Raw genomic sequence first — 20,599 nt, forward strand, 5'->3', positions numbered from 1 at the left:
AAAAGATTAAAAATAATTACAAAAACTGCAGTTACTATTGCACCAACCTAATATATATGGAATAAATATATTCTGATCTATCCTGTTTCCCCAAAAATAAGACCTAGCTGGACAATCAGCTCTAATGCCCAGCGAAAATTAACATAAGACCCGATATTATGTTATATATTATATTATATTGTATTGTATTATATTATGTTATAATAAAGAGCCGGTCTTATAGTAAAATAAGACCGGGTCTTATATTAATTTTTGCTCCAGAAGACTCAGAGCTGATTGTCCAGCTAGGTCTTATTTTCGGGGAAACACGGTAAGTAATACTTGACAAGACTAGTGGTGAGTTGAGTTTTGTTCTGTGCCTGATGGTAGGACTGCCACGTTTCTCTCTTCTGTGCATGTTTGAGAGCTGTGCTGGGAGCACTATCAGCTGCTTCTCCGAACTCTGCCGCTGTGGGTCTTGGTCTAACATGGCGCTGAAAACTAAGTCACTGGAACAGGAAATTGGGGACATCTCAGATTATTTGAATGGAGACCTTACAGAGTCCTCAGCTCGGAACTGTTTCTTCTTTTGGCGAGTAGCACCACCTGCTTGCAGTGTCTTTGGGTGAGCAGAGGCTTTAGAATTAAAACTGTCCTGTGGTTCCTTCATCACAAAAAGCAGGTGAGCTCTAGGAAAGTACATAAAGCCGCTCATAAAGTAACTTGTCATCAGGATGCAGCCTTTCCTTTTTTCTCATCCTCACCACACTGGTAGTGTCTCTGTTCTAGTTGGTAATCACTTAATACACTTGCAGATTTCACCACGTTTGTTTTCTAGAGATCTTGCCTTAGTGTCAGGACCCAGTCGTTGATTTTAGAGGGTAAGAAGGACAGAAAGCCTCAGGTTATTCCTCATTCAATTTCCCTGACACAGACATAGTAAAAGAATTTCTCTCTTTTCCTGCCTCCCTCTCCCATTTTAAAAACAGTGACTATTTTTTTATTATTTAAGCAAAGGATAAATGTTTAATAAGAAAAAGAAATGAAGAAAAGAAGAAAGCAATAAATCACCTTAATAACTCCTTAGAAGATAATCATTGCTTTTTAACTTTGGAGAACATCATTCAGACATCTTTGTGTATATGCAAATGGAAGGATGGATAGAGGGATGATAGCTGGATGAGTAGGTGGGAAAGTGTGAGGAGGACAGAGAACTGATAAGAACGGTTCATACAATTTTTGAGTTAATGTATTAATTTTACATTTTATTTGAATTTAACAGAACAAAAACTTAAGTAAAGCTGAAAGAAATGTGTTGTGTTTCTTTACTATAAAAGATAGTAGTAAAAGATCATTCAAAGAAAGGTGATAAAAATATTCTAAAGTTAGAGTCATGTTACTGTTCCTGCATCAATTGCTGCCATGAGAGATGAGGGGTTAGGACTTTATATACCTTTTCTCTTGCATATCTTCCCGGCCTCTCACTTGTGAATCTTAACTTTGGCAGAGTTTATAGTGTTTGCTTTCTGTTTTGTAGTTACAGTGCTGCCAGTTGTTATTTATTTAGTCTTACACTATTCAGTTCCTTTCTGTTTCTGATTTATTTATTAGATCTGTAATGATGTTGTCATAGTTCTCGGTTTGTTTCCTTAGCTTTGCAATCTCATTTTTCATTTCATGCTGTATGTTTGATCTCTTTTAATACATTCAAATTGTTTTTTTGTATTACAAAGGACCAGTGGAGAACTTTATTAGGTTTCTTTCAGAATGGATGCTTTGTCTATCTTATCTGCCTCTCACATGTTTTGTTTCTTCCCCCTTCCCATATCTGTTTCTCTACAAATGAAAGCATATTAAGAGTTCTAAGAATTTTGTGAACTCATTCTCTTTTTCTACTTTTTGGAGTGGAGTAGTTATGGTGGGGTGAGGAGCTCACAGTTCTTCATTAGAATCTGTGTTCCTATTCATGGCCACCACTTTTCAAAGTTTATAGTATATGATTATAATTCTTCCTTGCTGAGTAAAGGATGGAATTTTTTTCCCTCTTCTTTTTTAGCTTATTTATTTTGTGAAGTACGTAGGGGACTAAGTTTGTCTGATTTTGCTACACTCTACTTTTTTACCTAGAAATCTTTAAGAACTCCTGATTTAAAATACTAATTTTTGTATCACTTTACTAGTAGAATTGTCACCTGTATTTTCATCATTGACTATCATAACTCGGTAAAATAAATGTTTGTCATCCTTCCCACTTTATAGTTGAGGACACTGAAATTTATAGTAGTGGTTTAACATCCATGGTTCTCCAATAATAATTAGAGGAACTACATGCAAACCTAATTCTCCTGCTCCAGAGCTCAAGTTCTTTCACCTTCAGGATATTATTGCTTCTGTGCATCTTTGAGAAGGTAATAAGCAAAGTCCACCTTTTCTTCTGAGACCTAAACTTTCTCTTGGATTTTCTCCTACAATGCAGACTCCCCCTTCTCAGCCTCCTTTGTTGGTGCCCTGCGGCTTCGTTCTGGGCTGTCTTCTGTCTGTACGCACTTGATGGTGATCTCATCTAGAATCACAGCTTTAAATATCATCTGTATGCCAGTCATTAATTCCACATTTGTGTTTTCACTCTGGACCCCTCCCCGGAATTTTAAACTTTTACATCCAGCTGCCTAGTCCACTTAGATGTCTAATAAGCATGTCAGTATAACATGTCCAGAACCAAACTTGAATTCTTTCCTCAAGTCTGCTTTTACCTCATTCTGTCCTATTTCAGTAATGGCATCACCATTCACCTAGCTGCTCAGGCTGAGAAACCTGAACTCCTGTCTCTCTCCCCTCCCCCACCCCATCTCTTCTCTTTGTCTCTGGAATGCTCTCTTCTCCCCTTCTTCTGTCAGCTCCACCTCCCTCCTTCCCTCCTCTCTACTCCTCTCTTCCCCTTCCTTCCCCTCCCTCTTGCTTCTCTTCCTCTCTTCCTCTGTGGCATTCTCTGGCCTCCCTACCTTGCTTTGTTTTTCTCCATAGCTTCCATCACTACCTGACATGCTAAATACTTATCTATATGCTGTCTGTTTCCCCAAGTAAAATAAAAGTTCCATGAGCTCAGGGATTCTGTTTTCTGCATTTGCCCTGGCACCTAGAACAGTGGCTGGTACATTGTAGGCACTAAGTAATTGTTTATTGAAAAAAATGAATGAGAGTTCAGCCAACATCTGCTTCTAATACCAAACCAAAATTATTTTCTTATGTATGTGTTGGAGGTTTACACATACACACCATGACAAAACGAGTTTGTTTCTTTTATGTGAAGACAGCAGGGACGTTAACTGTTGTATGCGGCATAGTTACTGTGTATGTGGTACTAATCTCCTCGAATAATCTTTTGGTTGAGAGAAAATAATTTGATAAATTCTTGACTTTTTAAAGTCAGTATAGTCTCCTAAAATAGAACAGGGCAAACTGCTTCCCATGGAATTAGGTATAACTAGTAAGTCCTGTGGAAGTGATAGGAAAGTTTGGATAAATGGGCCTTTTCCTCTTTGAGTCTAATTGTGAAGAAAGGGAATGTTTGGTGGAGTCAGGTGATTTTCTTAGACTTTAGAAAAGCAGATTTCATTAAATTCAGAAAGAAAACCCTTTTTTATTTTGTGGCTAAAGAATTAAAAAGTAAGTTACTGCAAAGGGACTTCATTTTCTAAAAATGGATGTTTTGTCTAAGCACAAAGACAATCTGGATAAGGAACGGAAGTGTGGTTTTTGTCAGATGTGTTCTAATTAGATTTTTAAAGGATATAACAAATGACAAAATAAATGTCATAGTCCTGTAACTCTTGTTAGATTAAACCCAGAAAGACCTGAAAATAATTGAAACACCCAAAGACTACAAAATGGACTTTTTTTAAAAGTTATATTCAGAGCCCAGAAAAAAAAAAAAAAAAAGAAAATCAACCAGGAAATGATAAAACCATTGCTCAGGAAAGATGATGTAATATTAATATGCCACAGAAAAAAGGCAGATCTAATCAACTCCTTTTTGTTTTGTTTTCATCTTTTTGTTAGAACAATGATTGGGAACCTAATTTTTAGTACTAAAGTATTATCTTTGATAGAACTAAAGTGAATGGTTCCCGATAACAAATGGCTTTTTAAAAGCAGAATCTTCCTCTTTACCATATTCTCACAGGATAAGGCCTAACATATTTTGAAAGAGAAATCTCAGTCCCAGCCCTGTTATGGAACTTGTGACCTAGTTGGGATCAGATTGAGGTAGGACAGGAAAACATAACTGTACAACAAGTAGGTGAACATCTGTTGAAGCAAATGCAAGATGAAGCGGTAGGATAGCACGGACTGAATGAGAGAAAGTCTTTATAGGGAAAGGGTTAATGTGGAAGAGATTTTTGAAGGCCCTAAACCTTCAACTGGGCTTTTGACAAGTAAAACATTTTAATTAGAGGAAAGGAATGAAGAAAGGACTTTCAGTAAATAGAATAGTAGTAACGATAATATTTTTTCACTGCTTACATCTGTCAGTAATAAACATGCCATTAATTTTACATATGCCTTACACAGATGAAAAAGTATTTTGGTAAGAAGTGTCAGAATAACAGCTGTCAGTAATGCTTTTAAATAGAATATTATACACTGATTTATTACTGATTTGCCTACTCTAAGTGAAGAACTGCTCTAAATGGCATGCATTTATTAAGGAGGACGCAGCTCACAGTGGCCCATGTGGGGATGGAAGCGACAACCTCGGCACTGCCAGCACCACGTTCTAACCAACAGAGCTAACCGGACATGCCCTAAGTGGCTTTTAATGTTAATATTTAAATTATTTTAAGCATAGTATCTACGGTGTTGTCTAATGTAATTCTCGTGTCAATTCTGAAGTCCTCTTATTAGTCATGTTCATTTTACAAATGAGTAAGGTGCTGAGAGATGAGTAGCAGTAACAGTCACAGCACCTGGCACACAGCAGATGCTTAATAAGTAGTTGACGAATCAGTGAGTGAGCGTGCACGGATGCTCAGGGTCGGTGGTACATCAGTAATGCTCAGCTCTGCATTTGACTACGTCTGACTCTTAGCCTGCGTGTTACACAGGGAGGTAAGTGAAAACATTTGTCTACAGAAATAGAATACATCCAGGAAATTAAAAGGTTTGAATAACTGATGGATTAAAACCAGTTTCATTGATGAAATCATGAAGAATAGTGTTGAGGATAAGAGTCAAATATTTAGAGTCTGAGATCTGATTTTAAATCCTGCTTTCTGTACTATTAGTCATATTACCTCTTTGAGTGACACTCACCTCTTGACACCTCAGTTTTTTTGTTGTTGTTTTTTAATTTTTTTTGGGGGGGAACAGTGTGTTTTTCCAGGACCTCTCAGCTCCAAGTCCAGTCGCCGTTTTCAGTCTTTAGTTGCAGAGGGCACAGCCCACCATCTCATGCGGGAATTGAACCGGCAACCCTGTTGTTAAGAGCTCGCGCTCTGACCAACTGAGCCATCCGGCCGCCCTACACCTCAGTTACAGATGCCAAACTGTAATATGGGGTAGTGATCCTCTCCTAAAAAGGAAAGTGGGATTAAGAGGAGTAATACTCCTCATGGAAGGTACTTAGCACAGGTGTTGGTGCATAGTACTACTCAATAAATAACTGATAATTATTACTAGCAGTTTTGGTCTTTTAGAAAGGGAAATGACTCTGAAAACAGTCCAGAGAAATGTGAATCTGGCAGTGGCAGCCCGGATGAGTTAGAAGACGAGAGCAGTGGTCCTAATGAGACAGAAGCGGGTGCTGGTGAATTGGAGAGGCGTGGTAAAGGCGTAATGAATCAAAGTGCAATGGTACATTTATCCAGTGTTTTATTTTTTAGAGAACTCTGAGGTCATTGCTGAGAACTTGTCATTGGAATTTGTATTGAATTTGTATTGAGCACAGTGACAACAGGCAGGGCCTGCCTTTGGCTTGCAGCTCAAAGCTCAAGAATCATGGCGTATAACATCCTGAATATGTGGGCAAAACATCTTTTTCTTCTGGCCACCCTGCGACAACCAAAGTAATATCAGTTTTTTGCATAGTTTTTTGAGATCTAAAACAATCCAAGTATTTTTTTCCCCCAGGTACTTCCCTCCTTGAACAAGGGCTGCTGATTGAAAACCTATTCTGTGTTTTATTTCAGTGCAAGCAGCTACTGACTCAGTCTGTAGACTCCAAGAGAGGGAGCAGGAACGGAAAAAGGTAAAAGTAGATTACTTGGATAATAGAGCCTGTAACTTCAGGGCTTTTATTATCATATTAGCAGTTGCTTTTGATTTATATATATATATATATATATATATATATATATATATATATATATCTGAATTTGTTTTCTTTTGTGCAGTGATTTTAAAAGATTTAAAAATGACTTAATTGACTGAAGATGTGTTGAGGAGGTATGAGCACGTGGTTTTATAATGCAGATGGCAGACCTTTTTTCACCTTTTCAACATTTCCTTCTTTTCCTTGAAGGTGGTATTTGTCTCAGGGAGGAGAGAGAATAGGAATTTTACATGGAACAAAAAATACTCACCAGATTAGAAATATAAATCTTTCCTTTATGCCTGAAGCATTGAGTATGTTATGTATATTCCTCCTAGAAAAGGAAGCATTCATGTCTGGATGGGTTATTTAATGAATAGTCCTAAGAGGATGAATCACTTGCTGGGTAGTGCTTTGCTTATTTGAATTATATCTTAACTCAATTCAGATGTGGAAAAATAGCACAAGAATTAGAGTTCCTGTGATAATTTGGTGTTTTCACTTTTAAGTTTTATTAAAGTATTTTATAACTTTTTCATTGCATTAAACTAACAAAGATACACTTATTAAGAAATCTTAAAAATACTGAGTCACTCTAAAATGCACACTTTTTTGCATGTGTGTGTATCAGTGAGTATTACTATCACCATTTATCTGGATAACGGCTCCGATCTGGCACTATATAAAAATAGAATGGAATGAAACTTGCCAGAGTTTAAATTTCTGCACTCTTTGCTCAACTTTAAATATTGGTATAAAATTTAAACATTCAACAATTTGATGAAGCGAGTCTCCTGAAAGGACGTGGCATTTATGCCAGGTGGAAGGACTGCCCGCAAGGAGAAGGATTGATCCCATCAGGCGGGTCAGGAGCAGGGCCATTGCTGAGCACAGTGACAACAGGCAGGGCAGAGCCGCGGGCAGGAACATCTGTGTCACTTTGCAGTGTCCGGAGAGCACTGCAAAGGCAGGCCCGGGGGCTTCAATCAGCCATGCCTGGCTAGACAGCACATCTTCTTTGTCTCTACTTTGCTAGGTGACCCTGGGCGTGAAAGATTTTAGTTTAAGGCAATTCATACACGCAGGAGATAAAAGTCTAGGGGTCCCAAACCACTAGTGCTACTATCATGTAGGATAACAGCTGTGGTCACATTGCAAAGAACTTTGTAGGATCTCGGCAAAAGGAGTAATTTATTAGGAAGATGGTGGCATTCGAGCCCAACCTTGATCAGTGAGTGGGGATTCAATTGTTAGAAGACGGGAAGACAGATGCAAGGTGAGGGGTATCATGTAAGCAAAGGCAGGAGGCATGGGAAGCCAGCAGTCTCACGGAGCTGTGTGTAGAGTAGTGAAATGGCATTTCCGAAGAAGGAAGGCTGTGCAGAACCTTGATTGCTACCGTGTTTCCCTGAAAATAAGCCCTAGTTAAGATCGTCAGCCAGACAGACACATTTAGTACATTATGACGATGTTCCAGAAGAAGATGACATGACGGTATTTGAATAAATATAGATTGTTGTACATGAAAAAATAAGACATCCCTTGAAAATACACCTTAATGGGTCTTTTGGAGCAAAAATTAATATAAGACCCGGTCTTATTTTCGGGGAAACACAGTATATTAAACAGTGTGTTGTTGAAGGCACCAGGAGTGTTTCTGTGCTTGCAAAGCAGAGAGACTTTTTCTGTAAGAACACTGGCTTTTACTGGCTGTAACACATGTAACTCTTTTGGCTTTCAAAATAAACATAAAAAGGGTTGTTCTGTGTGGCATGTTGCCTCTCTATCTAACATGTTGCTGTGTGATTTAAGCAGATCTGCATGAAGATGCACTCATGAGATTGGTCTCCCTTTCTAAGACACTGTCAGAGCAGTTAGGATTCGGATAAAATGACAGTTCTTTTCATTGTTGTATAGAACTAACCTAAAATTAAACTATAATTGCAGTGGTTCCTCTTATCACTTTGAACTTTTTCACATTTGGTGTATTAACTATATAAGTAGGAAAATGACCGGATTAGGTAAAAATGCCCGGTGTCTTCTATTTCTGGTTGTTGCCTTTGTGAGCTAGCTCTATGTCCTTGGAAAAACCCTGGAGCTTCAGGCCCCTCATCTGCAAAATAGATACCTGTTCTACTTACCTGATGGATTGATATTCTACTTACATGATATGTTATATAATTTATGTGAAACTGCTTTGCAGATTGTACACCACTCCAGATGTAAGGTGGTGTTTTGTCTATGCCAGCTCAATCATTTGTTTAAGCTGCAGGTAGTCACTCTAGGGATAAGGGACCTGCTGTGGCCATTAGAGTTGGCGAAACCCTTGAGAATCCTGCCCATTCATGACTTTCTAAATTAAAAGATTATCTCATTGTTTTTTGTTTTTGTGTTTTAAAAAAGGGCCTCAAGGAATAATAAAGCCCTTAGAATATTTTAGTCTGAAATATATTTCTTACTCTTATGTCAGAATATTACTGAACTATTTTTTATGGAATGCATATTAAAATTACTATTTTAGAATATACTGAAATGTTGAATTTCACTAAGAACTGGTACAGAATCTGAAACCTACATGCATATGCAGCCACCCTGGTTGTTTCCTTTTCTTGAGATAATTTAATAAAATTAACCAGGTGAAAGTCACACAAAGATGCATTTTTCAGACAGAACTCAGAGAAAAATAAAAGTTCTTTATATTCTTTAAAGGCAACAAACCTTCAGTCTTTATTTCACTTTCAGTGCTTATCTAGTTAGCAAAACATTTGAAATATGGCTCTTTAAGGACTTTTTCTTTTTACTGCCATATCTGGCTTTTGCCAAAGCTTTGAAGCTTTGATGTGGCAGAGGTTTTAGACTACACACACACACACACACACACACACACACACACACACTCTCACATATAAAAGACACAGATAAAGTTTAATTTCTCATCTAGAAAATGTGTGCAAAGCAAAATTGACCTTTAACTACATTTTGCAATCTAATGTTAATTGTTGCCCATGGTTATACTGTTGGCTACATTTTGTGTATTTGAATGGCTCTCAGAACAAAGAAAGATGGGAGTAGTAATGGAATAAAATAGACTATCGCCATTAATCATTAATTCTTTTATGTCAAGACAATTTGTGGAATTCTGTGGGAAGTACATTAGATAAACGTCATTCATCCCAGTCACATTTCCCACAATTGATATCTGAAAGTACATTCAGAAGAACAATAAATCCACATTCCCCAGATATTTGACACATGTCTTGAAAATTACCCACTAATACAAAGTTGCATTTTGGGCACTAGCAGTAAGAGTAATGAAATGAAAATACAACTACCTTATAAAATTCACTGACTCTTAAAAATATGCCACCAAGGGAGATGAGCTCATTAGTATCTGTGAATAGTTTAAACTTGGATTCCATACACAAGCATCGACTTTGAAGCCATATGCACCAAACTAGAGATGATGATAATAATAATGTAAACACGAATCCTTTCATTCATCTTGTTCACAAATATTTATTAGATTCAGCTATACCCCTGTATGATTTTTTTCATGAGATCAGTGAGATAGCATTATTATGCATTGTTCTTGATAGAGTTTGAAAATGCGGAGTAATAAATAGATCAGTATGAAATATTCTATTTAAAATCATTACTGACAGTTGTTATTCTGACACTTCTTACCAAAGTAAACATTTTTTCATCTGTATGTGTAAGGCATATGTAAAATTAATGGCATGTGTATTCCTGACAGATTCCTAAAGGCCTTTTAGACCTTAATTGGCTTATTCAGAGTTTTCCCTCAGACCAGGGTTTCTCACCGTCTGCACTATTGACATTTTGGACCACAAAATTTGTTGTGGAGGCTGCCTGTGCTTTGTAGGATGTTTAGCAGCATCCTTGGCCTCTACCTACTATCTGCCAGGAGCACCTCCCCCTAACCTGTGCTTTGATAACCAAAAATCTGGGGTACAGGAGTGTCAAAATCACCCCCCAGTTGAGAATCACTAACTTAGCTTCATGCATGCAGAAATGTATTCCAGAATTCATGTGTAGACCTGGTCCTAGACAGGGTTTGGCTTCAGGGTTGTCCTTTCTTTTAATTTATTTCTAATGGGATAGATGTAACCAGTTTGTTACTATTTTTTTCTCTGTTGTAGAAAGAGACAAAACCATTACAGCTAATTACTTTTGGTACACAGTTATAGCTCATTAATAAACTTTCTGTTTTCTTTTAAAGTTGACATTTTCTAATTTTGTCTTAAGAAAAACAAATGTACCCACTTCTTTAAGAATGCAATTGATTTCATTTAGGAAGAATCCTCTGAAAACTAATTTGAATCTTTCTTTTTTAATTGTGGTAAAATACACCTAGCATAAAATTTACCATTTTAACCATTTTTAATTGTATGAGAATTCTGTGGCGTTAAGTGCATTCACACTGTTGTGCAACCATCACTTCCATTCGTTTCCAGAACTTTTTCATCTTCCCAAACTGAAACTCTGTCTTCATTAAACACTAACTCCCCATCTCCCCTCCCCACAACTTTCTACTTGCTGTCTCTATAATTTGACTACTTCTAGGTACCTCTTCTAACTGTAATCATACAATTTTTATCTTTTCATAACTGACTTCTTTAATACAGTGTCTTCAAGGTTCATATGTGCTGTAGCATGTATCAGAATTTCATTCCTTTTTAAGGGTGGATATATTTTGTGTATCCATTCATCTATCCTTGGATACTTGGTTTGCTTTTACCTTTTAGCTATTGTGAATAACACCACCGTTAAGTTGTGTGTACAAATATTTGTTCAGACTCCTGCTTTGCATTCTTTTGTATATATACCCAGAAGCGGACTTACTGGACCATACGGAATTCTATTTTTAATTTTTTTTTGAGGAACCACCATACTGTTTTCCACAGCAGTTGCACTGTTTTATCTTCCCACCAGCATTACACAAGGGTTCCATTTTCTCCACATCCTTGCTAACACTTGTTACTTTGTTTCTTTGATAATAACCAATCTAATGGTTCTCTCATTGTGGTTTTGATTTGCATTTCCTCAATGATTCCTGATATTGAGCATTTTTTTCTTGTGCTTATTGGCCATTTGTATATCTTCTTTGGAGAAATGTTCATTCAAACCCTTTGCCCATTTTTAAATCAAGTTGTTTTATTGTTATTGTTGAGTTGTGGGTGTTTTTTCTTAATATATTTTGGGTATTAGTCCCTTATCAGATACATGATTTGCAAATATTTTCAACCATTCTGTGGATTACCTTTTTATTCTGTTGATAGTGTCCTTTGATGCAAAAAAGTTTTTAATTTTGAAGTCTGATTTATCTACTTTTACTTTTGTTGCCTATGCCTTTGGTGTCATATCCAAGAAATTGCCAAATCCAATGTCACGAAGCTTTCCCCGTTTTCTTCTAAGAATTTTTTAGTTTTAGGTTTAACTTGTAGGTCTTTGATCCAATATTTGCATATGATGCAAGGTAAGGGTCTAATTTTTTCATTTTATTTTATTTTATTTTTTGCATGTGGATATGTCGTTTTCCGAGCACCAACTGTTGAAAAGAGTGTCCTTTCCCTATTGAATTGTCTTGGCACCCTTATGAAAAATCATTGCCCATGTATGTGAGGGTTTATTTCTCAACTTTCTGTTCTATTCGTTTGGTCTATATGTCTGTGTTTGTGCCAGTACCACACACTGTTTTTATTATAATATTTTTGTGGTAGGTTTTGAAATCAGGAAATGTGTTTTTTTTAATATAGGTTTTATTATTATTTAGATATGGTGAGGCCAACAGATTGGGGATGATTGCGAAGGAAAGATAATTTGTTACTCACAGTTCCCAAGAGGAGGTATACGGTGCCACGCAGGATCATGTGGGAAAGCATTAGGGTTTGTCAGGAGGCAGAGTGAAAGAGGGCAAAACATGTGCAAGAGCTTTTGTTGTGATTTCTGCAGGAAGTAACATGTGAAGCAGGGTAATCAAGTGTAGAATTGGCTAGTTTGAATAATTTCGTCAGGCTCTGGGGCATAGGGGCTGTCCTTAGTTGTAAGGTACCTGGCCCTGGGTGATTAGGGCCGGTAGACAGTGGCCCAGCGTCTGAGAGCCCAAAAAAGAAGGTGGTTGGGGTGTGGGCATTGGATTGGTTGGCTTGCATATAAAAGGTACGCTCACAGGGGAGTTGTTTGCTGTCTCTAGGAATGGGCTAGCCCTGGGAGGGACAGACAGTCTCTCCACGGTCAGCGAGTCCCCAGATGTAAAAGCATCATGAACACGTGTTTAAGACAGTGTGAGACCTCCAACTTTGTTTTCTTTTGCAAGATTGTGTTTGGCCATTTGGTGTCACTTGAAACTTCATATATTTGGTGTCACTCGAGTTTCTCATATATGGCCTTTATATTCTTGAGATACTTTCCTACTATTACCAGTTTGTGGAATGTTTTTGTCATGTAAGGGTGTTGAATTTCATCAAGAGTGCTTTCTGCATCATTTGAGATGATTATGTGTTTTTTTCCTTCATTCTGTTGATTTGGTGTGTTTTGATTGATTTTCATATGTTGAACCATCCTTGCATTCCAGGAATAAAACCCACTTGATTATGGCATATGATCCCTTTTAATATGCTGTTGAATTCAGTTTGTTAGTTTTGTTGAGGGTTTTTCTATCAGTATTCATCAGTGATATTGATCTGCAGTTATCTTTTCTTGTGTCTTTGTCTGCCTTTAGTATTAGCACGATCCTGGCCTCACAGAATGAGTTAAGTCTTTTGCCCTCCACAAAATTTTTGGAATAGTTTGAGAAAGATTCGTATTAGTTCTTCTTTAAGCATTTGGTAGAATTCACCAGTAAAGTCTTCTAGTCCTTGTATGACTTGATCTTTATACCACATGCTGCTATATGATCTCTTGCTAGAAGAAACAAAGAAAACTAGACCAAAGTCAGTTGCACTTTGTTTTTAAAGTTAGCGTGTGTCCCACATATAAATCCCTAAGTGGTTCACAATTTGTGCGTCTAGATTTTTTTTCCTGCCTATTCAGGCATGGTCAGTTTTTTCAAAGCTCTTAATTACTTTTGAAATTGGAATGTGAAATGCTTATTAGTTTTTGCCATTTTAAAAAACATTGCCAATCCTACAAGACTAATAATTTAATGTGTTTGGTTTAAACAACATCATATAGCAAAAAAAAAACAGGCGAAAACTGGATTTCTTTCTTGATTCTACCTCTTTCTCTCTGTGTTACCTCCTTGCTGTGTGACCTTGGAAAGATGTCCATGGGGCAGTGTACCTGTCATATTTTACACCTAAAATAGATCATTTTTAGTACCCACCCAGGCAAAATTACTTTTAATAATAATCTGATATTAGTGAATAATGATGAGAAGAAATGCAGATAGTGTTTTTTTAACTTCATGTACATAATCATACCAGTAAAAAATTTAAAAAGTACTGTAATACCAAGAGGAAAAAACAAGAAATTGATCATTTTAAGTACATTAATATAGTTTTTGAAAAAAGGAAAAAAATATCTACGTACACATTGGTCTGTCACAGTGATAATAAATAATAATATAGTTTGCTTTTGATTCTTAACTTGTGCAGATTCGTTAATGACTTTATCAAATTTAATCTTTGCATATACAACTCAAATAAATAGTATAGACAGATTTATCAATCTGTCTTGACTCATGGTTGATTGAAAATGCTTTTTATTATAAATTTGAAAATATCTTCAACGATACATAGCTTGGAAAAGTTTTAAACATAAGAATAAGTCTGGGAGAGATTCATAAACATTACATTTTACATTAAATTCCAGAAATGGCAATACTGTCTTTATTTCTTTTTGAAACTAGTGGCTCCCAATGTTTTCCATGGTAAAAAATGTTAAATAAAATAAAAACATACACAAATTTAAATATAAAAAATGGTAATATAGAAGGATAGATTTGAACTAATTCAGGTTTTATTTCTGCAGTTGCTCTATTGTTGAAATGTAAGAATATTTAATTACCCAGAGGTTAGAGGGGCTGAGCATCCAAAGAAAGCTGAAATGATTCTGAGCTACGAGGAATTTACTTTTGAAATGAACAGGTGTCGTTGACTTCATCTTTGTCCAGGACTAGCTGTGGAACTGGGATATAAAATTTATTAAGGATTAAACAATAAAAATTTGTTAATTTGCAATTATTAAAATTTAACAATAACCTCAACAATTGTTTAGAACTTAGACGAAAGAAAGATTTTTTGGTTTAGGAATATTTTATCACTGACATTATTCAGTATTGCCAGTGCCTGGTGGTAATAAAAAACAGTCTTTCAGTTGTTCGTGTCATTGATATAAATTCCGGACAGACAATACACCCCTTATTGCTTGCACAGGGGCAGAGCTCTCCCACCCTCGTGCTGTTGGTATGCCGCTGGTACCTATTATATCATTATTGGAAAAAGGAAGCTGCAGAGCGTCATGTGTAATGTGACTTCATTTTCTTGTTACTAAAGAAATATATTTGTATCAGCATAGGAAAAAATCTGTGGGTGCCCATCAAACTATTAATAATACTAGGAAAAAGGATACTAGGGAAAAGATTTGGTGTGTATAGGGGATGGGCAACTATCACTTTCTGTTAGATTTGTATGCGTCTGATGGAATAGGACTGGTGAGATACGATCATTGTTTTTCAAACATGTTTTAATTAGAGGAACCCTAATATCAGACTAAATCTTACAAGAACCCCATTTATTAAACACAAAATCAGAATTACTGTGTTTGAAGTAATGATATGCGCAGGCGATACTGATCTACAGTGAGCTCAGTGTTCGTAAAAGATTTGTCCTTGTTTCTGAGAGTTTGTTGTAGTTGTAAAAAGATTCGTTGACATGTCAGGCTAAATCTGTGGATGTGATAACTTCCTCAGGTATGAACTGAGATGCATGCTCACGTTAGCATGGTTTCCGTTGGATTGAAGAAGATTGTGGTGCTCGCTTAGGGGGTGGGGTCTTCGCTGCTGTCGTTCCATTCAAGTTACGCTGTCCAGGCTGCATTTCTTTACATTTTGAATAGGTGTACCCTAAGACACTATGCACTCCTGTTGGCTTAGAATTGTTTTTAACTTTCTTGTAGGTGATAGTATGTAAGACATAGCTAATTAGCGAGTTTTCTGTTATATGCAGTGAACCTCTTGGTTCTAGAATTCTTAGAAAATGAATTGTTGCAGATAGCCTAGTCAGGTTTACCACAAAGCTGAGATCTGTATCTTCTTTAAGCACAGTACTTTTATAACTATTTGCGGTGGAAATCTTTTAAAATATTCCATACTTTTCTGAGTTTTTACCAAAAAAAAATAAATGTTATAGGTTAATTTTCTTTATAAATTGGGAATTATTGAGAATATACAGTTTGATGTTACAGTGATGTCCTCGGGGAATTAGGGGGAAAGAGTGTTTCTCTATTCCAAATGCCTTCAGATACCGTGTGTTTTAGGTTTTTGTATCTATTTTCCCCTTCACTGTGAGGCTGATGTCTATCATTTCTTCTTCCTATCTCATCTATCAGCATTTTCTTTTTCTAATTTGTGACTTTTAATATGGAAGAGTTCTGTAAACCAGCTAACTAACCTGGTTAGAATTATGGATAAAGTAGGGTAATTAGACTCAGAATCAAAAGAGCTTTTCATGAGTACTGCAATATTTGTAAATGGACTTTGTGGTCTCTCTTTTTTTCTCTCTCTCTCTCTCTATTTTTATTTTTTTTAATCACTTAAAGGTTTTACCACGTAGTTCTCAACTACGTAACTACATTTCAGGTAGATGTTATTTCCAGGTAGCTGAGATTTATTTATATGTGAAGACCACAGTATTGTCAGTACACATTTTTTCTTTATTAAATATTGGGAAGAATGCAAGCTTGAATAGCAGTTGTTATTAAAAGTGGGAGACTAAGGAAAGATAGAGTGTTTTCAAGAACTTCTTGATAAGAGAGCAAGACTAGATTTTCAGCTGGGTCAGGGACTAGTCAGCATTCAACTTCTTTCCACCTGGACTAGGAGGCCGAGGAGTGATTGTCTTATGTGAAAAAGCAGCTTTGGATGTATATATATATATATCTTTCGTCATAATATTCTGAAACTGTAAAATAGAGATGTTACTGTTTGGCAACATTTTAATTAAAGTCTTTTAGCAAAATAGTAAATAGTAGAATCATTAAGGAGGATTGAATTGAGTACTGGAATGGGAGAGGGAAACTATTACTTTTATTTGAGTAGCCTCTATTGTTTGAATTATTACAAGAATCTATTTCTAAAATTAAAAAACAAAAAACTTAAATTGGGGAGGATAAAAAGTGGTTTGATATGCCTTCCAGGTGCTTTGCTTATGATTTGTATAATAATAATAATAATTGCCTTTTATTAAACACCACAGGCACTGAGCTAGGAACTTGACATGTGTTATTACCTCTGGTCTTCATAAATATTATTTATGAATATAAAGTATTATTTTCCTCATTTTAAAGTTAAAGAAACTTTTAACTTGCTCAGGGACATGCAACTGGTCACAAGTGAACCGGAATTTGAACTGAGGTTTATATGCCTCCTGAGTCTTCCTTTTTCTCCACTGAGCTGCACTGAATGAAGTACTGCCTGGTGGGAAGTGGAAGCCCGGCTTTGCCTGTGGTCCCCATCGTGGGTCAGCTGGGCCCATTATGGAGTTTCGATTAAAAAACAAACAATCTATTAAACAACATCTGCGCATGGATGTTAGTATTTTCTGTATTTATTAAAATTAATTTACAGCTAAAGCAAGATATGATTTTGAGGAAGTTTATTTTCATTTTTCGTTTTAGTCTGATGGCTTTTCTCTTAGAATATAATAGTTTTTGCAAAAGGTTCCATGAAGAGTTTCATGACCTGTTCGTGTTTCATTCATCTTTTGGAGATTTACAGTCCAGGAAGCTGAAAAGTTAAAAAGTAATGTTTTGAATTTTGCTTCACCTGCTTCCCAAATTTATTGGATCAGCAAACCCCTCCCTCACACTCTCTCCTCCCCACTGTAATGTCTGTTTAGGTCCCAAGGGTCTGTGGGACATATTTGAGGGGAAAACTAGACTATAATTCAAACTTCAGACTCACTTCAGCCTCTTTTCACTTGAAAAGCCTTCGTGCTGAGGAACTTCACATCAGATTGGCAGAAAAAGTTCTTGTAATAGCCTTTTTAAATTTTTTTGTGTAGGGAAAGAGACTTAGCGACCTACGGAAAACATCCTCTGGAAAGATCTGATTTGCACTTTGTAATAGAAAAGGCATAGATGTTGGAAAGACCTAAGTGAGTCTACAACTTAATTGCTGAATGACCGTGGAGAAGCGAATTTCGTGTCCTTAAGCCTTCATTTCTTCATTTCTTCATTTGTAAAATGAGAATAATGTAATCTTAAAAGAGGGATTTTTAGAAGTAGGTAAGATACACAAAAGAACTCGCAGAAAACACATTTCGTAGATACTTAGAGCACGCTGGCTTATCCAGCACTTCTCCGCGCTTCTCATCATGGCCCAAGTGAGAGAGGACACAGACCAGCAAGGACATCATGGGCAGCGTGAAGGCCTGTTTCTACCTTTTTTCCTATTAGCTGTCTTTCTGGTGGCCTGCATCTTAGTTACCAGTACAGAAAACACACCAGATGTCCTGTTTCCATTAGAGCACTGGAATTAGTAATGACTTTGGGTGCTTTGTAGGTTTGTATGGTTTGTATCTGTCAAAGGTTTGCTTGTTTGTTTAATAGGACTTAGCTTTTATCAAAACTTAACTTCTAAAGACATGTATGTAGAATATTTGAGGCAGGGATATAAAGTTATTTTTCATAGTCTATTTAGCTCATTGTTATACATATTCAAAGATGATAATTGAAACTACTAAATTGATACCTTTTTTACTTATGCATTGTTTCATCTTTATTGTTGTGGTACTCAAAAATTTTTTCATCCTCGTATGGAAACATTATGAAACATCTGAAGAAGAACTTAGATATTTGACAACAGATGCTTTTGGTGTTTATTTACTTTATGGAAGAGAATTAAACCAGAAGAGATTTCCTGTGTTCTCTTCCAGTGATTAATAATGTATGATTCTTTTTAATGCACTTAAAAAGTATTTTATATAAGACAAGCATTTTAATTTCTTATAATAATTCTTTTGGCATATGTTCTTTAAACTTGATTTAAGAATTATATACAGTTAAATGGAATTTGAGGAGAAATAGAGGTATGAAAATTTTCTTGAATTGTGTTCGATTTTGTTGTTTAAAGATGCTAGACATTTTGAAATTTCAGAAATGTGAATACCAATGTTCAATCATAGTAAGAAGAGCCTTAGCCTTCCAATGTGTCATGCTCTTGTTAGACGTGAAAACCTCAGTGCAGTTTTATCATTGTGACTTTCCAGCTGATCACTACAGTAACCAAATATTAAGAGGTAAAGTTATGTTGTCTCCTGCATAGAAAAAATATTGTCTGGAGAATTTCACGTGACTTTCAAATTTTCTTTTCTCAGATTTATAATGACCATTTACTAGCTAACGAAAAACAGCGTATAATCCAATGGGAGGATTTCTTGAAAGAACAACACAACAAACAGGCTGAAATGGATGAAGAGCACAGAAAAGCGATGGAGAGACTTAAAGAACAATATGCTGAGATGGAGAAGGACCTAGCAAAATTTTCAACCTTTTAAGAATTTGAACCACAACAATTAAAATCTGATGAAAAAACATTGACTTCCCCCAAAAAACTATTCCCACCAAACCATTTAGCCTCTGCTTCAAGCTTAGCAATATATTCAGTGGCACTCATATCAGAAGAAAGGAACTTCTACTGGAATCTTAATTAAATGTTTAATAGCAGAAGAGTGCTATGTTTTTTCAGTTTTAAGTGCCTACATATGATTATTTGAATGGGGGGAAGTAGGAGGAAACATCAGATAAATATACTCTTTGTTAATCAGAATTGGTCTTCTTTTCCGTTGATTACCTCAGAGTATAAAGTTCTTAGAGAGAAAGAGAATTCATTCATTCTTATATAGGACTAATACTAGTTTATTATTGTGGCTTAGAAGGCAGAGGAAATAGCTGTCTATTATAGCCTCCCTGGCTATTGGAAGAATGTCTAAAGTGTTATTCTGTGAGTAATGTAGACAAAAACAACTGTCCTCAGAGCAGAGATCACATCTGAGAGGGTTGAGAGTCAAAACCTTGTCTCTGCTATGGCAAAGACAGCCTTTTTGGTCTTTGAACTGCCTGTTGGGAAGGTTATAGATTTTGCAGTGTCGCAGAATGCCATGTGTTTCACTGGATGGCAACACAGACTTCGGAAGTTTTGTGGCCTTCAGCACTTAACATTTTCAGCTTTTAAAACATGGCTTAGAAGGAACAGCGTACCAAAAATATAGTTGACTTAGCCTTTCCAAGAACCATAATCTTGCCCATAGTATTTACCTCATTTTTGCATCTGTTTGGCTGTGGGTAAGCTTTGTAAGATAAATAACATGTATACATGTTTCAACTCTTTAGTGAGTAATCAGCAAAATCTGCCGAGGAGTCCCTCTGGAAGCACATAAAGATTCTGGTTCTGAATATACCCGAAGTATTTGTCCACATGGCAAATGATCCATGTTAAATGTAAATCCTCTTTAGTATTTAATGTCTATTCTCATAAGCAGGTATATTATGATGAAACATGTACCAATCCTGTCATCACTGTGATCTTTAAAAATTTGCACTTAACCGTCTAATTGAGGAACTAAGTTGGTTTTTTATTTGCCACAAATGAAGCAAAATTAAATGCAATAATTTCAAGAGCTTTATAACAAATGAATTTGATGTATGGATAAATCTTTCAAATATTTTTTATTGCTCTTCAGTAAAGAAAGGCACAAGAAAGAAAATACCCAACTCCCTCATGTTATCTCAGTGTTGCTAGTGCAGAAAACGGACAATGCTTGCTTGTGTGAATTTATGGCTTACTGTCAAAGCTTCATTCTTGGCTGCATGTTGAAAATGTGATTAAAGTTAATAGAGGAGATGAAATAAGTATTTGAGATTTCTTTCAATAACACTGAACTTCTGCCAACTTTCTCTGTCCGCTACTGTAGGCTTGACAGGTTCATCAATCATCCTCTGGTACCTGGACCAAAAAGAGCACTTGCTGACACTAAGGCATGTTGGAATTTTCTTAATTCTCTTTCAGTGAATGGGGGAAAAAAACATACTTCCAAAAATATCCCACACATGAAAAGGGAGGGGAATGTT

General features: G+C 36.2%; 1 protein-coding gene across 2 annotated transcripts in view; it reads left to right on the forward strand.

Moving 5' to 3' along the window:
• BLOC1S5 (biogenesis of lysosomal organelles complex 1 subunit 5) overlaps positions 1 to 20,380 on the forward strand; it is a 39,910-nt gene extending 19,530 nt beyond the window's left edge. For both annotated transcript variants that reach the window (XM_019745420.2, XM_019745419.2), the window contains 2 exons: positions 6,168 to 6,226; positions 18,847 to 20,380. In XM_019745420.2, coding sequence (XP_019600979.1) covers positions 6,168 to 6,226; positions 18,847 to 18,868 — 81 coding nt within the window. In that variant the 3' untranslated portion in view covers positions 18,869 to 20,380. The remainder of the gene's footprint in view (positions 1 to 6,167; positions 6,227 to 18,846) is intronic.
• Positions 20,381 to 20,599: the final 219 nt, after the last annotated feature.

This window comes from Rhinolophus sinicus, linkage group LG06 (genome assembly GCF_036562045.2).
Source record: "Rhinolophus sinicus isolate RSC01 linkage group LG06, ASM3656204v1, whole genome shotgun sequence".
In the NCBI taxonomy this organism is placed as follows: Eukaryota; Metazoa; Chordata; class Mammalia; order Chiroptera; family Rhinolophidae; genus Rhinolophus; species Rhinolophus sinicus.